We start from the raw sequence: 17,354 nt of genomic DNA, 5'->3' as shown, positions 1-17,354 counted from the left end.
GACTTTGTATAAAGGCCAGGTGAGCGATCAGTGCGGGGTGTGAGAAGGAGGGGGTCAGGTTGAGGCTCTCACTCTGCTGCTGCAATTTGCCACAATCCACTGCACCTTGGTGACTCCTTTGTCCTGCTGGTTTTGGTGAGCTGTGTATTTTTTGTGTGGACATAAGTAAAATCTGGAGCTCTGGAACGAAACACTCATTGCTGGTCGGCTGCTCTTTATTGTTCTCTCATGCTATGCCCTTTAATGTCGTTTGGTTTATCCAGTTTGTAGAGGTTCATCACTATCAAAACCCTACAGACGTGTTATCATCAAGTATTGATTTTGACCTGAGGGAATTTTTAATTTAGATGACATAAGAGGTCAAGAAGGCATGATTTTAAATGTTTGAACAAACACAAAGTGATGTCTTCTTAAATAATAAAAAAAAGTCCATATTTTCTCTCTCCTCACAATAAACAGTCAAAGTGAGTCCAGCGTGTACAGTACCTGAGTGCTTTTGGTTCCCTGCTCGCGTACGCACTGACAGTGGGGAGGTGAAAGATGGGGAGGGTTGAGTGAGGCAGTAAGACCCAGAGGAGGAACAGAGAAAGAGAGAGAGAGAGAGAAAGAGAGAGAGAGAGATAGAGAGAAAGACAGACAGAGAGAGAGAGAGAGCGAGCGAGCGAGAGAGGGAGGTGGGAGGAGAGAGTGGAGAGAGGAGGAGGGACTGTGTTCACTGCCGGCTCTATGCATTGCAGCTCGTGGTGTTAGCGCGCCAGTGTGCGTCTGAGCCTGCCAGCGCCAGTGTGTGCATCGGTGCGTCGCCGTGTGTGTGTGAATGTGTGTGTGACTCCAGCGCTCTCTCTGCGTACGACAGGTGGAGATGACATGACTGCGCTCGAGAGGAAAAAAGGAAAGGACCTGTAAGGACTTCACACTCACACACACACACACACACACACACACACACCTACACACACGCACACACACGCACACCTTTTCCCCTACATTCCCTCACACACACCTTTAAATTCCTGCACTCCTCAGATAGATAAATTGTTCACTCTAAGTGTGCGTGTGTGTGTGTGTGTCAAAGTGCTCTTTTTCCAGCAGCTTATCGCTCAGACACTTGATTTCATGTGTGAACAGCAGACAGCTCAAACACACACAGACACACAGAGGTCCTGACTGTTGTTTTTGATGCCCGCAGACGTGGTCAGCAAGTGTTTCTGCGTCCTGAGGAGAGTTCAGCTCCAGCCCTGACTACCAGACAGTCCACCACGTTGTCCGAACAACTCCAGGTAGGATCTTCTCTTCTCTTCTCTTCTCTTCTCTTCTCTTCTCTTCTCTTCTCTTCTCTTCTCTTCTCTTCTCTTCTCTTCTCTTCTCTTCTCTTCCTCTCTTGCCTACACTGTCTGAAAAACAGGATGCTATATGCTTGATGCCCTCTGCCCTCTTCTGTTCTTTCTTCCTTTCAAAAATTTTTTTTTGGCATCCTCTTTGATCGACTCTGTAACAACAGGTGACAAATGTTCAACGTTTTCCTCCACTCCCCTGGTTTTCCACATGTAAAATCACTCAACATCCCTTTTGAGGAGCAATTTTCTTCCGTCCTCACACTCTTCTGTCCTCCTCTCTGACTCATATCATCCCCCTCTTTTTCTGTTCTTGTTTTTGAGAACGATGAACTTTTCTCTGGAGGAGGTAAGTTCTGACTCCTGTTGCTGCAGCTTTTGGTGTTTCTCTGTTGATTGAGTCAGTGAGACACTTATTACTTCCCCAGGGCTTCTGTGTGTGTGTGTGCGCGTGTGTGTGCGTGTGTGTGCGTGTGTGTGTGTGTGAGAGAGAGGGATCAGATAATAGACGGAAAAATACAACACAGAAATTAAATTTAAAGACAGTGACATTTTGTGTTTGGGTGCTCGTGCATCACCAATCTTATTTGCGTACGTGTTTAAAGCTGCTACGTTTTGCAGCCAAATTGATGCCTTTTGTTCTTGTGGTCCTCAGATCAGTAAACCTCATTTCGTTCTTGTCCATCTTTACCTTCCTGCGCCTTGTTTCGGTCTGTTTTGCGCCTTCGTTTGAATTCATATGATTTATGACGTACAAGCAGATACATAAAATTTTGAATTGGTGCTCTCTTGTATCTTTGCACGTGCCACGTAGCAGCACGAGTGTGTGTGTGTGTTTGTGATTTATATTGCAGTGGGATTTAATGTTGGCAGCTAAATAGAAAAAATGCTTGATTGGCTGCCAGTGTCGACATGTTGCGCTCAGATCCAATTACCTAGACATGTATATGCTCAGATATGGAGGCACGTGTGCACACACAAGAGACCCTCACACACCTATCATTGCGATTTTTAAAGAAAGCGATAAACGGTATACAAAATACTTATTCATCAATCACTGTCAGTGTGTTGCAAGGCAAAGACCCAGTGCATATATGCATGTATTTAAAGGTTGTGTGTAGCATAATACATTTTTCGGCATGTGTTTTCCCATAATTATCATCCTTTAGATATTTAGTTGTGATTTCTTTCATTTATTCACCCTTGTACATGTTTGTGTATGTCTCCACATCCTTGTTTGTGTTTCTGTTGTTACAGTTCTAATGTCAACCCTCCACGTGTGTATTTCCGCAGTTGTGTTATGCTGCTGAAAGTCTAGTCTGGCTGCATTCCTCTCTTACAAACCTGTGTGTGTTTTTAAATGGTTTGTTGCTGATGGCTGGTTGTTCGCTGTAATGCTGCCTGTGATTTGACTGCTGGTGAACACGCAGCGTGTGCAGCACCACCACCACCGCCAAGGGCGACCTGAAAGAATGACATCTGTTTAGATCTCAAAGGTGTGTTTAGAGGGACACAAACGCTTCTCATTTATTTTCCTGATCAGTGAGGTTTTTGTAGTTTTGTCTCTGTGGGTCCACAAAAGGGTTTGTGGCAACTCTTACTTTGTGATTCAACAGCATATGACAAATATGTCTATGAAAGGAAGCACATCCCTCTCCAGTAATGCTGTTTTTGCATCTCTGCAATGATCTGATTCTGCACATTTGTACGTTTTTACAGTATCGGAGTCAAATGCGAGCGTGTGAGGCAGTGAGGCAGTAAAAACAGCAGGTTAATCTCTTCTCAGTCTCCAGCAGAACAGATGTGAGGATTAATTCGTCAGGGAATCGGGGTGGTGCTTCTGTGCCTGTGTTTGCGAGGGAGACACTGCGTAGTTGCACAAAAACTCAAATATTGAGGAGGGGGAAAGGTGTTTGTGGATCCTGTGTGTGTATGTATACACATGTATATACTCTTCTGGGATCCTGTGTGTCAATATAAATGATTGCTGTTTAATAGCTCTTTGTATTCACTAATACTAAAGTCTCACAGATGTGATGTTTACATGCGTGTCTGTGTGAGTCTCCACAAGTGTGTGTGCACCTAAAAAAAAAAAAAAGACATCAGATGCAACACTTGGGGACAGGTGTGTGGTCTTGATTCCCCTCCTCCAGCTCCTAGTTAACTGTCATCCTCATCATTTTGTCAGCACAGATGTCTCCACATTTTTCTCTCATTTATCCAAAGATGATGTGTGCGAGTTGAAAGCAAAGGAATATTCTTTGCTGAATGCTTAGGTGGAAAAAGCCCATTTAAACTTCACCAACACAAACACAAGGTGCGTAATTACCCTTGTGTGTATGTGTTTGGGTGTTTTGTGTCTGTGAGAGTCCCGAATAGCTTGACCTTAATGACATCAAAGTGTTTCTGCCGGATGGAGTAGGTTTAGCCTACTAAAGTTTACGCTCTGTAGTGTTATATTTTTCAGTTTGGAGACAGATGGGAGGCTCTGCGCTCTGACCTCACTGCTGGAGGAACATAAAGAGACAATTTTTTTTCTTACGGGAATAAAAACACGATGACTATTGCATTAGTTGAATTCAGCCTGTTTGCCCACATGTGCAGGCCTGTCCTGGTGATAGGATGCTTAATGTGATTTGACAACAAAGATATTGATTTTACGACTACAGAAAACAGTTTCACTTGGTGGTTAGCACCTCTCTGTATCATTTCATCTCTCACTCTAATGGTGTCTTTCCCTTGTTATTGTACAAGCAGCAGGCTGTGCGTGTTTACATTTTGTTTTTTCATATAGTCTGATGTAGAGAATTTGGAAAAAGCTCTGACTTTTTTTTCAGTATTAGTCTAAAATGTATTTTCCCCCAACCCCTAGCTACTTCTCCAAAAATAAATTAGCATTTGATAAATGTAATAAACATTTTTGGCAAAGCTTGATCAAAAAACAGCATCTACAGCAGCCAGAGTCAGATGCAATAAACTAGTGGCGCTCCCACTAATATCTAACATTTTCAGTTTAAAGGGAGACACGAGGAAGCAACAATTTAGTCCTTCAGATCTAATGTGACCATTTCAGCCTTGTGTGAAACCTCCAGTGTGTATTTATTCCTTCTTGTCTACTCGGCTTTTATCCTTAATGTGAGTATACCAGCAGCCTGACATGCAGCAGCAGCTACAAAGCTTGATATTCAATCAAGTACACACAGCACTGGGGACCATTAAGATTGAAACAAATTATCTCTAATGGTAGCAGATGACTGGTGACCTATGTAGGTAGTGTGCTACTGTAGGATGTGTGAAGTGGCGTAGGAGCCACTACAGGGAAAATGGATTGGAACTCATTTGGCACTAGCAGATAACCACTGTAACACACGACCCTTAAAACCTGCAGGAGTAGTCTGCTCTGTGAAGATTCAAGTGGACTCACACATTGCAGTGACAATATCTTGAGGGCCTGTGTTTTTCATGTAGCTGCAACACAGCAGGTCACATCAGTTGCATGCTCCAAATACAGTTTTTTTTTCTTTTTTGGCTTTTGCCTTTATTTATCAGAGCAGTGGAGAGAGACGGGAAGTTGATTCCCGACCGCTGCGTCGGGAACTATGGCCCCGTTTGTGGGTCGTGTCTTGTCCAGTTGAGCTACCGGGGTGCTGCATGCCCCAAATTATACCTCAGTCCTACATAATTCTGTAAAAAAGTCCTTAAGCAGAGCATAGGGAACCTGTGCACACACATAACAAAGCACAGTGACAGAGGAGAAGATGACTTTTGCATAATTGTTGCACCATTTACATGCATCAAAATCTCCAATGACGAACTAGGCTACATTTCGATGATGCCAATACAAATTTAGATTTTTTATTTTTTTTGCTTAACCTGTTTCATACATAGTATTGTGGTCATATGGAGCTCCAGATACTGTCAGTCACAAAGTTCCACCCCCAGGTGTGCGCTTCATCTCTCAGTTTTATTGTCTAGATCAATGGTGGCTAGATTTAAACTGGGAGCAGCATTCATAATGTGGCGTGATTCCCGCTCCGAAACCTCGAGGGGCTCGCTGATAACAGGCGAGGTGTGACATGCATAAGCAGCGGCTGCAGCAGCGGAGATTGCGCTGAAAGCTGGAATCGATCGCTCACTCGGCAGTGGCAGGCAAACTTGGTTGCTCGTTAGCTGATCGGGTTCACATCGCTAGTTGAGTTTGGTGCATGAACCCGCCTGCAGACTTTGTTATAATTTCTGTTTTTATTCAGGAAAAGTACAGCATCAGTCCAATCAATTCCACTTTTAATTTTTTTGCAATATTAACATGCCACGGTTTCAGATAAAAAAACAAACTCTACAGTACAAGTAATGTGTGTTTGCGCATTAAGTTCATTCATAAAGATGGATTCTGCTGGGCTTGTTATGATCCCAGGAAGGTAAATGCACACACACTGAATTTTAAGGAGGTGTTATATGTACAGTCTCGCTGGGGGGTGCTCATTTGGTCGTCCATTGATCATGCTGAGCACAGAGCAGCCATTAAAATACCACCCACCTGTGCATCTTGAAAAACATCCCTCTGCTTTGCAACTAAAACACTGACCAGTGCCAGATTCAAGGCTGACAGTAAATGGGATGCATTGATAATAGTCTGTTGAATTTAAGATTACAAAAGTCAGGGGGTGCCAACTTGTCTTACGTCTACTTATGTTTTAGCTGAGCAGAGCAACAGTTTCACAGTTTGTTGCAGTTAAACTCTGCGAACTCCATATATCCCCCAGGGAAACAATATATTACTCTTTCTTGTTTCTTTTTATTGTTTTTCTTCATGTGCCAGTTTAAAGTTTACACGATATCATTCTGGTGCAGCTTGAAACATTTCTCCTTGCACAGAGTCGTGATGCAGGATTGGAAGCACAGATAAGGTTTATCTGCTGTATTCCTAATTAGGATGCTTAATTAAAATACATTTTCTTAAATACAAATATGACAATGTAAAACTATTCCAACATATAAGTATCACCAGTAAAATCTACTTAGTTCTAAAGCTGTTGATGCATCTTAATGCTAGCAGTGTTTCACAGTTTCAGGTCGAGGCGTCGTTTGTTTTAAATACTTATTATACTGTTTGGTTGTTTCATCCACTGGTTCCTAATCTAGGACTCAAGTCTCCTCCAAATTCTCATCATTCTTGTGATGGGTTGTGAAATGATTATTAGGAGTTCTGCTTAACAACTGTGTATTTATTTTTGGATTTTTTTCTCCTGTTAATGTGAAAATATTGGATTATTTCTTCTGCTTTGGGCCTCAGGGTATGAAATTATATTATCTGGGAAGTTTACGTGCATAAACATCTGACTGAGAAAGAACTCTTTATTGCAAGGAGTCTGTTAGTATATGGTATATATACATGTATGTTTTATTTAAAGTGTCTTTAAACTAACACAAACCCATACAGTCACTGTCAGAGTCATGTAAATGTAAAATCTGCAATATTTACCCCTGACATGTAGAGGAGTAAAAGTTATATTGTGTTCATGTCATACTCGCTCCTCCTGTATTTATCTCCACTGATGTTATTCCCATAAAAGCAAAACTGTCACAAATGTTGAACAAAAATGTTCTTAACTAACATAAGTAAATTTGAGTAAATGCCTCTTTCCACCAACAAAAAACAAATAATGCCAACAAAGTAATGTTTTATATCGTGCAGTCTTTTGATTTAAGTGGGCAAATTCATCTTTACTTCCCTGAAATATTCAAATGTATGCAGTACTATAATGAAAAAGGATTTAGTTTAATGTACTTGCAGACAACTGAAGAGCTAATCTGGCGCTACTAATTTAAATGACAATCCAACAGTTGACACTGGATGTATCCATTCAGTCTCAAGCTGAGAACATTTATAGCTTTGCTCTGTTTTTCTATTTTTTCAGTGCCGATTGTTTGGAAAGTTTCTATTACTGAAAAAACAGCTTCTTTGCACCTTTGCAAAACTTCACGGCATACTGGGCTAAAATATAGTTCCTTTGTTTATTTGACCCTTTCTCCTGCTGTGGTGGCATTTCTCCTGTTGCAGAGCTCACTGTGGCTGAATGATGCAAATCCAAACACGGGGGAAGAGAGTGTTTCATATTACAGGGGCACCGCGGTGCTGCATTATGTGCTGTAAGGTTCAAAGCGATGAGAAGAAATTTGCACAAGTACAGACCATCAGGCTTTGCCTGCCATGGCACTTTGAATCCCATATTCTGATAAATGACCACAGACACAAGGGCACCTTCACTTCACAACAACCTGCCGAGAGTGCTGTATATATCTACACGGGTGTGTATGTCAGGGTTTTTTCTTTGATAAATGGACTGTATTATTTAGTGTTGCTGAATTTTATCTCAAGTGGATCCCTGCAGGGTATTGAACAAGCTCTTTCTCCTTGTGTTTGAGTGTGTGTGTGTGTGTGTTTTTGTGTGAACATCCCTCCACAGTCCACTACGTGCAGCTATCTGCTGGTAAATATACAGTATGATTGTATATTTGCTGTCCGAGCCCCCTGCTGACGTGTAAAGCTAAAAGAGTAGGTGTCCGAGCACTGTCCATTTATTAAGACAGATAACGATGTACTCCTCGTCGGTTACCTTAATAAAAATGATGAAAAATACGACAAGAGGACACAAGAGCTGACAGGCATTGCAGCTAAACATGAAGAGGCAGCAAACAGTGTTGCAGAGGGTTGTTTTTATAAAGCACGTTTCCTTCATTTTTATTTTATTTTTTGTGGTGTGGCTACAGTTTATGTGCTTATTACTGTAATAGAGTTGAGTTTTATGCTCAGGAGGTAGAGCGGGTCATCCATTAATTGCAGGATTGTTGGTTTGCTCCAGCCATTTTCATGTTCATGTGTTTTTGAACCCCAAATTGCTCCGTATGACGAGCCAGCACGTTGCTCTGTAGTTTAGTGCTACTGTTGTTTGGTAGATGAGAGGCAAAATGTGAAAAAAAAATCTGTTTTCTCTATATACTATACTGCAGTTTATTTAACTTTAAGAATGTCATATTTTCTGCAATAAAGATGGCAGTTTTTCCTACTTGTTGGCCAATGTGGCATCCATATACTCTGCAGCTCTTGACATTGTTCAGCCCTTTCTTCAGAACATTATGTCCCTGTGTAATTAAACTGTATCTCAGGTACATTTTGTGGGAAATGTATTTTCTCCCAGATGTTTGTTTGTGAAGTGTTTCAAGTCAGTGTATCTGATAACCAATCATATAATGGATGGGGCAGGACTTGTTACCCTGGTAACCAAGAAAAGGAAGAAAAAGCTTTTAAAAAAATGTAGGGAAAAGGTCTTACCTTAAATTAAGCTGAAATTTTCCTAAGCTAATGAAGTAGTTTTGGTGCTTTAACCTAACCAAACAGCAAGTGAAAAACAAAAGGAAAAGGTGAGTCATAACAAAATTCAAATATATTATTAAAGTAATGGTCCCACACAGGAAATGAACAGCAGTCTGCTGGGAAACAGCTTCGACGTTCTGCCTTCATTTCTGTAAGACTGTCAAACTAAGTGTTTTCTAAAACCTCACAGTCTTCATTTTAGGGCAAAAATTTGCTATTCTAAATAGCAAATGCAGTTTAGTTTCAAAGGGAAAGTACTTTTTGTGCAGTAGCTTGGCACTGTTAACTCTGCCTTTGGTGTTGTGATTGCTGGTTTTTAACTTGTGATCACGTGTTTGCTACATCACAAGACACAGGTTGTGTTTTCTTCACATTCCACTGCTGTTGTATAGACTGTGGTTTTTTTTGGCATTTAAAAAACAAACATTTTTCACGTGTGCCACTTATGCACAGAAAATAACTTCTTAAAACACAAATTTAACAAAATTCAGTAATTAATTTGCAGTAAATCAACCTCCATAAAAACAGCTGGTGACCTCTTAAGGCAAATCTGTTTCCACAAAAAAAAAAAAAAAGATTCTGTATACAGATATTATGGAAGCAAAAATTGGGTTTTAGTTATGAGTCACCTCTGTTATAACAGGATCTGCACTGTGAAAAACAAAGCTGTATTAAAAAGCAACTCATGACTTTGATGGATGTAACTCGTAAGTAGATGCTTGGAGTCATAGCAGTCTGTGATTAAGCATATCGTCCACATTGCTTCTCATTGACATTACTTGCCACTTCTCAAAACTCTCAAGGTTTGTACGAAATATTATAACTAAGTGATGCAGTTATTCAATAAAACATGAATATACGACTGCCAGCAGTAATTCTTAAGTCTTCAGCAGCTTTGGATAAATATGCCAATAAGTCCAAAACAGCGTTGGCTGGCTTTTTGTTATTTTTCTACTTTCTCCTTCTTCGTTTCTTCTTTTGCACAGCCTACTTTACAGTTAATGACCTCTCTTCAAAGCTAATGCCTCCACGGCCTCGCCAGACTAAAATGAGAAAAATGAAATTGTGAGGTGGGTTTAGTCTGACTACAGGCACATTCACCGCTCCGAGCAAAACAGAAGAAAGAAACAACTGATGAGTCATGATTCACCTCATGTAGGCAGACAGATTACAGAGATGTTCTTCTTCAACTATGTCTTAAAGTGATACTCCACCCAAACCTCTTTAACCAAGTACAGCAACAGATTTGTCTGTCGGCTTTAAAGGTACAGTAGCATTCAAAAGTTTTCTGTCAGTATTTACTGGTAGAATTTTATAATTTTTGTTACAGACACACAAAAGCAGATTGTGAGCTTAAAAGTACATTAAAAGCACATATAAAAGCGCAAAAATCAACCAAGACATCTAAAGTAAGCAACAAGAAAGAAATAAAATAATGTAATGAAAGCATGTGCGTCAATACGTCTATGCTCATGCATTGGTGCACATACTGACGCACACATGCATTTGTTCAACCCCTATGAGAACGAGAGAAAAGGTCAATTACAGTCAGATATGATCAGTTGGAATAGTTAAGTCTGATTCATCAGACGGGTCAGAAGCCCATATTTGAAATTCATGAGAGAAGAAGACTGAAATGCAATTTGAATATAACTGTTCCATAGCTGAGCATCATTTGATCTAATAGAGCACTGACACGGCCCAGTACAGAAGATTGGAGGTGTAACTGTTTGGCATGTGTCCTATTGTAGTTGTGTACATGACTGTTAGGCTGGAAAACTGTTTTACAAGGCATGGCAAGCGAAGCAGGCAGATGTAACATTTAGAAAATGAAAACACAAGTCTGATATTTCTTCATATTAAAAACTGCTAGGATCTTGAGCTGTCTGAAGAGAGGAGCTGAGTTGTCAGCCCTGCTGCTGAATGTTGCTAAAATATAAAGCTTCAATAGAAATTGGCTGTGAATAATTTTTACTGCCGAATATCTGCACATAAACCTACATATATATCAAGTTTTGTCCTTTTTTGCCAATTGCCTGTGTGATAAAAATCAAGGCTCATCTTTTTCGTTAACCCTCTTAACCCCAACAAATCTGGAAGAAACTCTAAGAACAGAGAGAAACATCGGATTTTCACTTTTTCAACTGAATAATCCTTAAGGTGCCAATCTGTCAGAATGTACCCAAATCTAAGATTTATATTTAATCAAAATCACTTTATTCTACTTGTCTTTGTAAAGAAAATGCCAAAAAAAAAAATAAAGCATACTAATCAGATTCTGTAAAAAACAAGAACTTCTGTGCCCATCTCTGCAACTGAGAGGTTGTGACTGACTGTCACATGACAAAAATTCAGGGATTTTTTGTCTGAATTAGGTTGAACTGCAGGCTGTGTTTACACAAAGCATAGGATAGGATTGAAGCAAGTTAAATAAGTAGTTAAATATTTATGGCATTTGGAAGCAGTATTATACCCTCAGCATTGTCAACACTTGGGGGGCACCTGGAAAAATGTTGTCCATTTTGATTACATATATTTTAATTTTTTGTAAAGTAAATCAAGGAAATTCAACTTTCATTTTTCTTTTTTTCTTTCTTTAAAAAAAAAAAAAAAAAAGATGTATGCCACTGGAACTTTGGTATACTGCACATAAGACAGTTTTGAATTCCCTCTACTTCCAGCCATGGCACTGTTTACAAAGGAGCTTGCAATAAAAAAAAAAAAAAAAGAGTGCACAGTGAGGAAAAATACAACAAGACTGAAAAACACTCAGAAACTGCTTGGGATCCAGAAAGTTAAAATTTCCCATTGTGTGTTGAATGGAATAACTGCTAAACTCTTAACGCACAAAAATTTTCATGCAGCTGAGTTTGTCGCTCATTGCACACACACACACACACACTGCAAAAGGACACAGATCATCCTCATTGTCTTAAACACTTGTGAAAAGAGCTCAGGAAATGTTTACTAGGTATAAAAAGTGAAGAAAGCAAACAAAAAAATGCAAATGAGCCTCATCATTAGAGTAAAAGTCGCCATTTAAGGGTTTGAACAATTATGAACCGTCATCATTTAGACTCTCTAACTAAGAGATGTAGTGTCTCAAAACAGTAAAATACATGGTATTCACTGCAGCAGCAAAGACAAACTGATGCTTTGTGGGGTTTTGTAGCAGCAGGCACTCCATGGAAACCACAGTTGTCTTTTTTTTTGCAAATGTTAAGAACACTACACAGTTGATAAAGTTTATATTTTAAAACAGTGTAATTGTAGTTTACCAGATACCAAATAGGTAGCAATTTACAGAAACAGGAAGCTGTTTAAACATACATCATATACATTCTCTGTTTGTTTTTTAAAATTTTTTTTTAGTTCATGTCCTTTCTGCATATTCTACAGAAAAACAAGCTTTTTTTTGTTTTATTTTTTTTACTCAACAACAAAACAAAATCATTGGAACATTTCTTTGCTGTTTTATGAGCCAGTATATGAAATCTATCTAAAACTTGAGGTGGGTGGCCTGCCCACGCTACTTTTACAAAAAAAAAAAAAAAGAAGTAGATGGTTTTCTCTTCATCTGGCGTCGCTGCAGTAGCTTAACGCCAACAAGGCCAAGTTAGATAAGGATGTGAGTGCAGAGGCAGGAGAGGCGGCATGAGTAATAGACAGTTACTGAACTGCAAAAACAGAAACATGAGGGGTGGATAGATAGATAGATAGATAGATAGATAGATAGATAGATAGATAGATAGATAGATAGATAGATCTAATTAAAAGATGCAATATAAAGGAGGCAAAGATAAATGTGGTCCAAGCAGTCCTGGTGAAAAAAGGTGCACTTTCCTCTTCACTTTTCATTTCTCTCTTAATATGACAGTGTGTTTTTTTGGAGCTTGTTTGTGTGTTTTGGTGCTATTCTCATTCTGTCTCATTCAATTTGTGGTCCTTCCATTGTGGTAATGGAGCATTACTGAATGGAGACTTGAATAGAGGGGAGAATAAAAGGCATGGGAGAAAGAAAAGAGCCGAGGAAGTGGGTGAAAGAACAGCGAGAGAGAAGGTGTCAGCATGTGATTTCCCTGGAGGACTGAACTAAAAGAGAGGGGCGTGTCCCGTTCTCTTCGACTCACTCACGCTCGCTCGTTGTCCGCCGGTTTCAGGCATCGTGCATGTGCTTGTGTGGACAGTGGACTTTTACGCTGTGCCACTCTGCAGTATTGACCTTAATGTATCTCTGACATGTTCCAGTTTTCCCACTGGACAGACATTTCAATAACCAGTAGAGGTCTGTGTGTGTGTCAGGCTGAGGGCATGTCTGTGTTTTTACGTTTCTATCTAGGTGTGTTTTTATCACCTTATTTCCGCTTTTTTAGATAGTCGTTGACTGGCTTCTTTATTGATCTAATTCACACCAATAATGGAGATCGATCTCCTTGCACACACGTACACATTCATGCACTCAAACTTACACTTGCAAACGTACAATTTTCCATAGGCACAGAGGTCAGCGTCCCTCAAGCTTGTGTACCTTTTACTCTAAAAGCTCAGCAGTATCAAGAGAGATACATCGAGACATGCAAGTGGCTTTTAGGTGTCCCTGTGGAGAATCTGACAGTTAACTGAAAGGGAAATATGAGCTTGTACATCTCTGTGGACAGTCAATGTAAAAATGAGCTCTCAAGGCTGTCCAAACATGGCCATCTCTGAAAGTGTGCGCGGATTCCAATTCAAGTTTTTTTGCTTTAGGATGTTGGTGCCTTGTTAGCTCATACAATTGGCCATAAATGCTTGATGCAAAGCACTTTTTGTATGCATAAAAACATCCATCTGCTGTTTTATTTTAGAAAACCTTAGTTGTAATGCAATGATCAAACAGATGTTTTGTGGGCTTAGCACATTTCTAAACTCTCCCCTGTTCAACTCTGGTGAGGTAACCTTGTCATACGTCACTTTCCTCTCTTGCTGTGCTGTTTAATAGAGCCACAATTACAAAAACAATATAATTATAAACTGATGTTCTTCTGTGGAGCCCTTACTTATTTTTCTTCTAAGTTGCAGCACAACAAGCTTCCCCACTGTTACACTTGTTGTTTGAAAAATTCCCCACTAAGTTAAAAAAGGTTTCTCCATAGTGGTGAGTGCAGTCGTACCAAGTCTTACCTAAGCTTGTGTACCTTGATGATGGTTTAAATAACAATAGCAAAAACCAATAATTGATTCTCTTGTTTTAAAAAAACAACAACAACAAAAAAACAAATAAAATCCTGCAATCACGCAGATTGTTTAAATTGAAGAGTTCTTTTGCAAAAACAGACAACTCCATCTTTACCAACCTTCAGAAAACCCCCTTTTCCATCGTCTACCTGAGACTATTGTTGTCATGTCATTTCTACTGAGTCAAATCCACTCAACTTCAATTTGACTGACATTATTTCTAGCGAACAACAAAAAAAAGTTGTGTGAAAATCTACAAAAATGGAGTTATCTGTTTTTGCAAATGAACTCTTCAATTACTCCCCCTGTCTCGTGTCAGGCCCTTGAAGTGGTCAGAATTACTATTATTGCTATGATTATAATTACTGTCTGCTTGAGCCTCTCATCACAACATTCACTGACAACTGTTGGCTGCTTGGCAAGTGATTGGGTGTTTTTTTTTTCCCGCACTAAGGCACTTTCAATTAGTTTTCAGTCCTCTGGAACAAAAGTGAGTTAAAGGGAGCTGACTAAACATTTTAGGGCTGACTAACTCTGAAAGATGCTATAAATTAACTTGAAGAAACTTGATAGCCTAGCAGCATTAAGGCAACAAACCCATAACCCACCGGGGATTTCCACAAGGATAAAGAGCAGCATTACAGCCGTAGTACTGTAGAGTAGAATCAGGTTTCTTGTGCATTTTAGCCCACAGAGGCTGTAAATAGCTTTTAATATTTAAACCCCACCTATCCTTGACTAATCTGAATCATTACATCTTACATATTGTTTTGAATTAATTTATGGACACCTTCAATGTCAGGTTTATCAAGACACATGACAATGAAGATTCACACATTGCTTTGCCAGATACATAAATGGACTTGTGTTCAATAAAAATAAATGTATTGTTGTGTGGAACATGTTTTTAACCCCATGTCATTTTTAGCCTGTGTATTGATTATAAATGAAATAATTTACAAAATAATGTCATCCCCAGAAAAGCTCTAAAATAACAAATCATGTGAAGTAAGACGCCAGTCATTTGAATTTAGCAAATCAACTCCACTTTTTGTCATCTTCTCTCTGCTCTTTACTCAGAAGGACCAAACCTCTCAGCTTAATGCACACACTTGTTCATATATAGTCCCTGTAAAATAGTATTCACCCTCCTTGGAAGTTTTCCTCTTTTACTGCTTTCTAACATTGAGTCATGCCCAATGCACCTTAAAAAAAATAAAAATAAATCTATATCATCTGACTGCAGCAAAAGTGTCACAAGTGATTGTGTTATAAAGACACCTGTACCTGGAGGGTCCGGTCACTAGTGAATCAGTATTCCTGGCTATTTCTGCACAATGAAGACAAAAGAACACTCCAAGCAACTCAGCAAAAAGGTTATTGAAAAACATAAGTCAGGGATGGATACAATGAAATTTATTCAGAGTTTGCTGGAAGGCATCTAGGAGAGTTTTAACTTAACTGGTAGAGAGTTGAGCTTTTTGGCCATCAGACTCGACACTATGTTTGGCAGATACCAAACAACAGAAACTGCACATTAAAACAAACCCACCTTCCCCAACATAAAGCATGGTGGTGGCAGTATCATGATGTGGGGATGCTTTTCAGCAACAGGTCTATTTTACGTTTAATGGATTTAAATAATTTAAATTATTTAGTAGAAATTTGTTTTTACTTTCACCTGCAAAAGTCTTTTTTTTTTTTTTTTAAATCCACATAATTTACACAAACACACATTATCATATATTGAGCCCAGTCTGCTAAATTAGCTGCTGTTGTTCCATCTGCCCCACAGCAAATAAAGTGCTAGGTGAGAACGTAAAACTTCACCACTGCACCACCCTTTGCAGATGATGCCTGAAGGATAATTTGTTTGATATGGCTGTTGATCATATTCATCCGGCCAAATTTAAAGCAGAAAAAGGAGACCTTCCTCTGTGTTTCAGTCCAGTGCTTGCTCTGGCAGTTCATCAGAGTTTGAATGGGAGGTATAGCAGCCTGCCACCGAGTGCACTGAGGCATCACTGAGGGACTTTGAGTTGCTTGAAGGTGTCTCTAAAGACGAGCTCATGCAGCACCAGGATCATTATATAGCATTTTGATAAGGAGTCAGTGCCTGAGGGTGCAGTCGCTGTCACCTTCTGTGTTGATGCAGAGGTCTCCTTCCACACAGCTCGGGGCTAAGGTCGACTCCTCTTTGCTGCTGTGAATCAGTAAGTGAACCAGTTTTGCCTTCAGGCAAACAAATTACCATCAAAAATCATTTGAAGTTTCAAATTTTGATCAATACAGGCACACCTAGCTCAATCAATGAAACTAAAAAAACCTGAAAAATTATTCTGAGCGGAGGTTTGTGAATTGCCCTATGAGGTTTACATCCAATGAGAAAAAAAATGGTGAGTCTTTTTGCTAGCGTTATTCATCAAGGGTTGATTGTGTTTAATTAGCTCAGCAACATTATGTAGCTGTGCTGCGTGGTGGCTTGGTGCTTCGCACTGCTGCCTCACAGCTCGAAGATCTCTGGTTCCCTTCCCAGTTAGGACTCGTGGGATCTTTCTGCGTGGAGTTTGCATGTTCTTTCCGTGCAGCGTGGGTTCTCTCCGGGTTGTTTGGCTTCCTTCCACAGTCCAAATCATGCTGAGGTTAATTGTTGATTCTAAATTGTCCGTAGGTGTGAATGTGAGTGTGCTTGGTTGTCTGTCTCTAAGTGTAGCCCTGTGATAGACTGGTGACCTGTCCAGGGTGTCCCCTGCCTTCACCCTAAGTCAGCTGGGATAGACTCCAGCCCCCCCACAACCCTAGTGAGGATTAAGCGGTGTATAGATAATGGATGGACATTATGTAGCTGAGAAGCATTTGGTATATTATATCTTTACGGTATCGGGTTTATGAAAGCACTGGGACATTTGTTTGGCCTGTACACTGAAGCTGTAGATGTGTTATTACGAGGTTTGATTTCTTTATCGTTTGTTTGGGCTCATTTTTGAAAATCAATGGTAAACTGCATTCCTGCAAGCTTTATAAAAGACTTAAAATCGACTTTCCGGGACCTGCAGAATCCCTGAACAGTATTTGATTCGGAAAAAAATGTTTTTTTCTGGAAGTTTTTTTCTTTGACAAAATACAGTGGAGGATGTGAAGTAATATAAGTCCAATTAAGGTGACTTATTTGCAGGGGATGGATGAAAAAAATTGAGCTCTTCATAAAAAGGTACTTTATAAACGCTGCTGGTGGGACAAATTATACAGAATGCTTATTAGTAGCCTTTGTCGGCTGTAAAACGGCAATCAACACTTTGATATGTGCTCCACACAGCCGAATCATCTGGGCTCTGATTGCAGGTGAATGAGGCAGAACTGAGGAATGATTCGATAAGTCAGGAGCAGCAGTCTGAAAAATGCTCACAAAAAAATGAACACAGATGAACAGA

At 39.7% G+C, this 17,354-nt stretch overlaps 1 protein-coding gene across 1 annotated transcript in view; it reads left to right on the top strand.

The window, feature by feature from the left end:
• The first annotated feature begins 756 nt into the window (after positions 1 to 756).
• pde2a (phosphodiesterase 2A) overlaps positions 757 to 17,354 on the top strand; it is a 122,394-nt gene continuing 105,796 nt past the window's right edge. Inside the window, exons 1-2 of the mRNA XM_008301684.1 lie at positions 757 to 902; positions 1,190 to 1,280. Of these exons, the coding sequence (XP_008299906.1) occupies positions 868 to 902; positions 1,190 to 1,280 (126 nt within the window). The 5' untranslated portion in view covers positions 757 to 867. The remainder of the gene's footprint in view (positions 903 to 1,189; positions 1,281 to 17,354) is intronic.

The sequence above is a fragment of the Stegastes partitus genome, unplaced genomic scaffold, assembly GCF_000690725.1.
Source record: "Stegastes partitus isolate 25-593 unplaced genomic scaffold, Stegastes_partitus-1.0.2 Scaffold35, whole genome shotgun sequence".
Taxonomy (NCBI): Eukaryota; Metazoa; Chordata; class Actinopteri; family Pomacentridae; genus Stegastes; species Stegastes partitus.
This window is presented reverse-complemented; position numbering and strand designations above follow the sequence as displayed.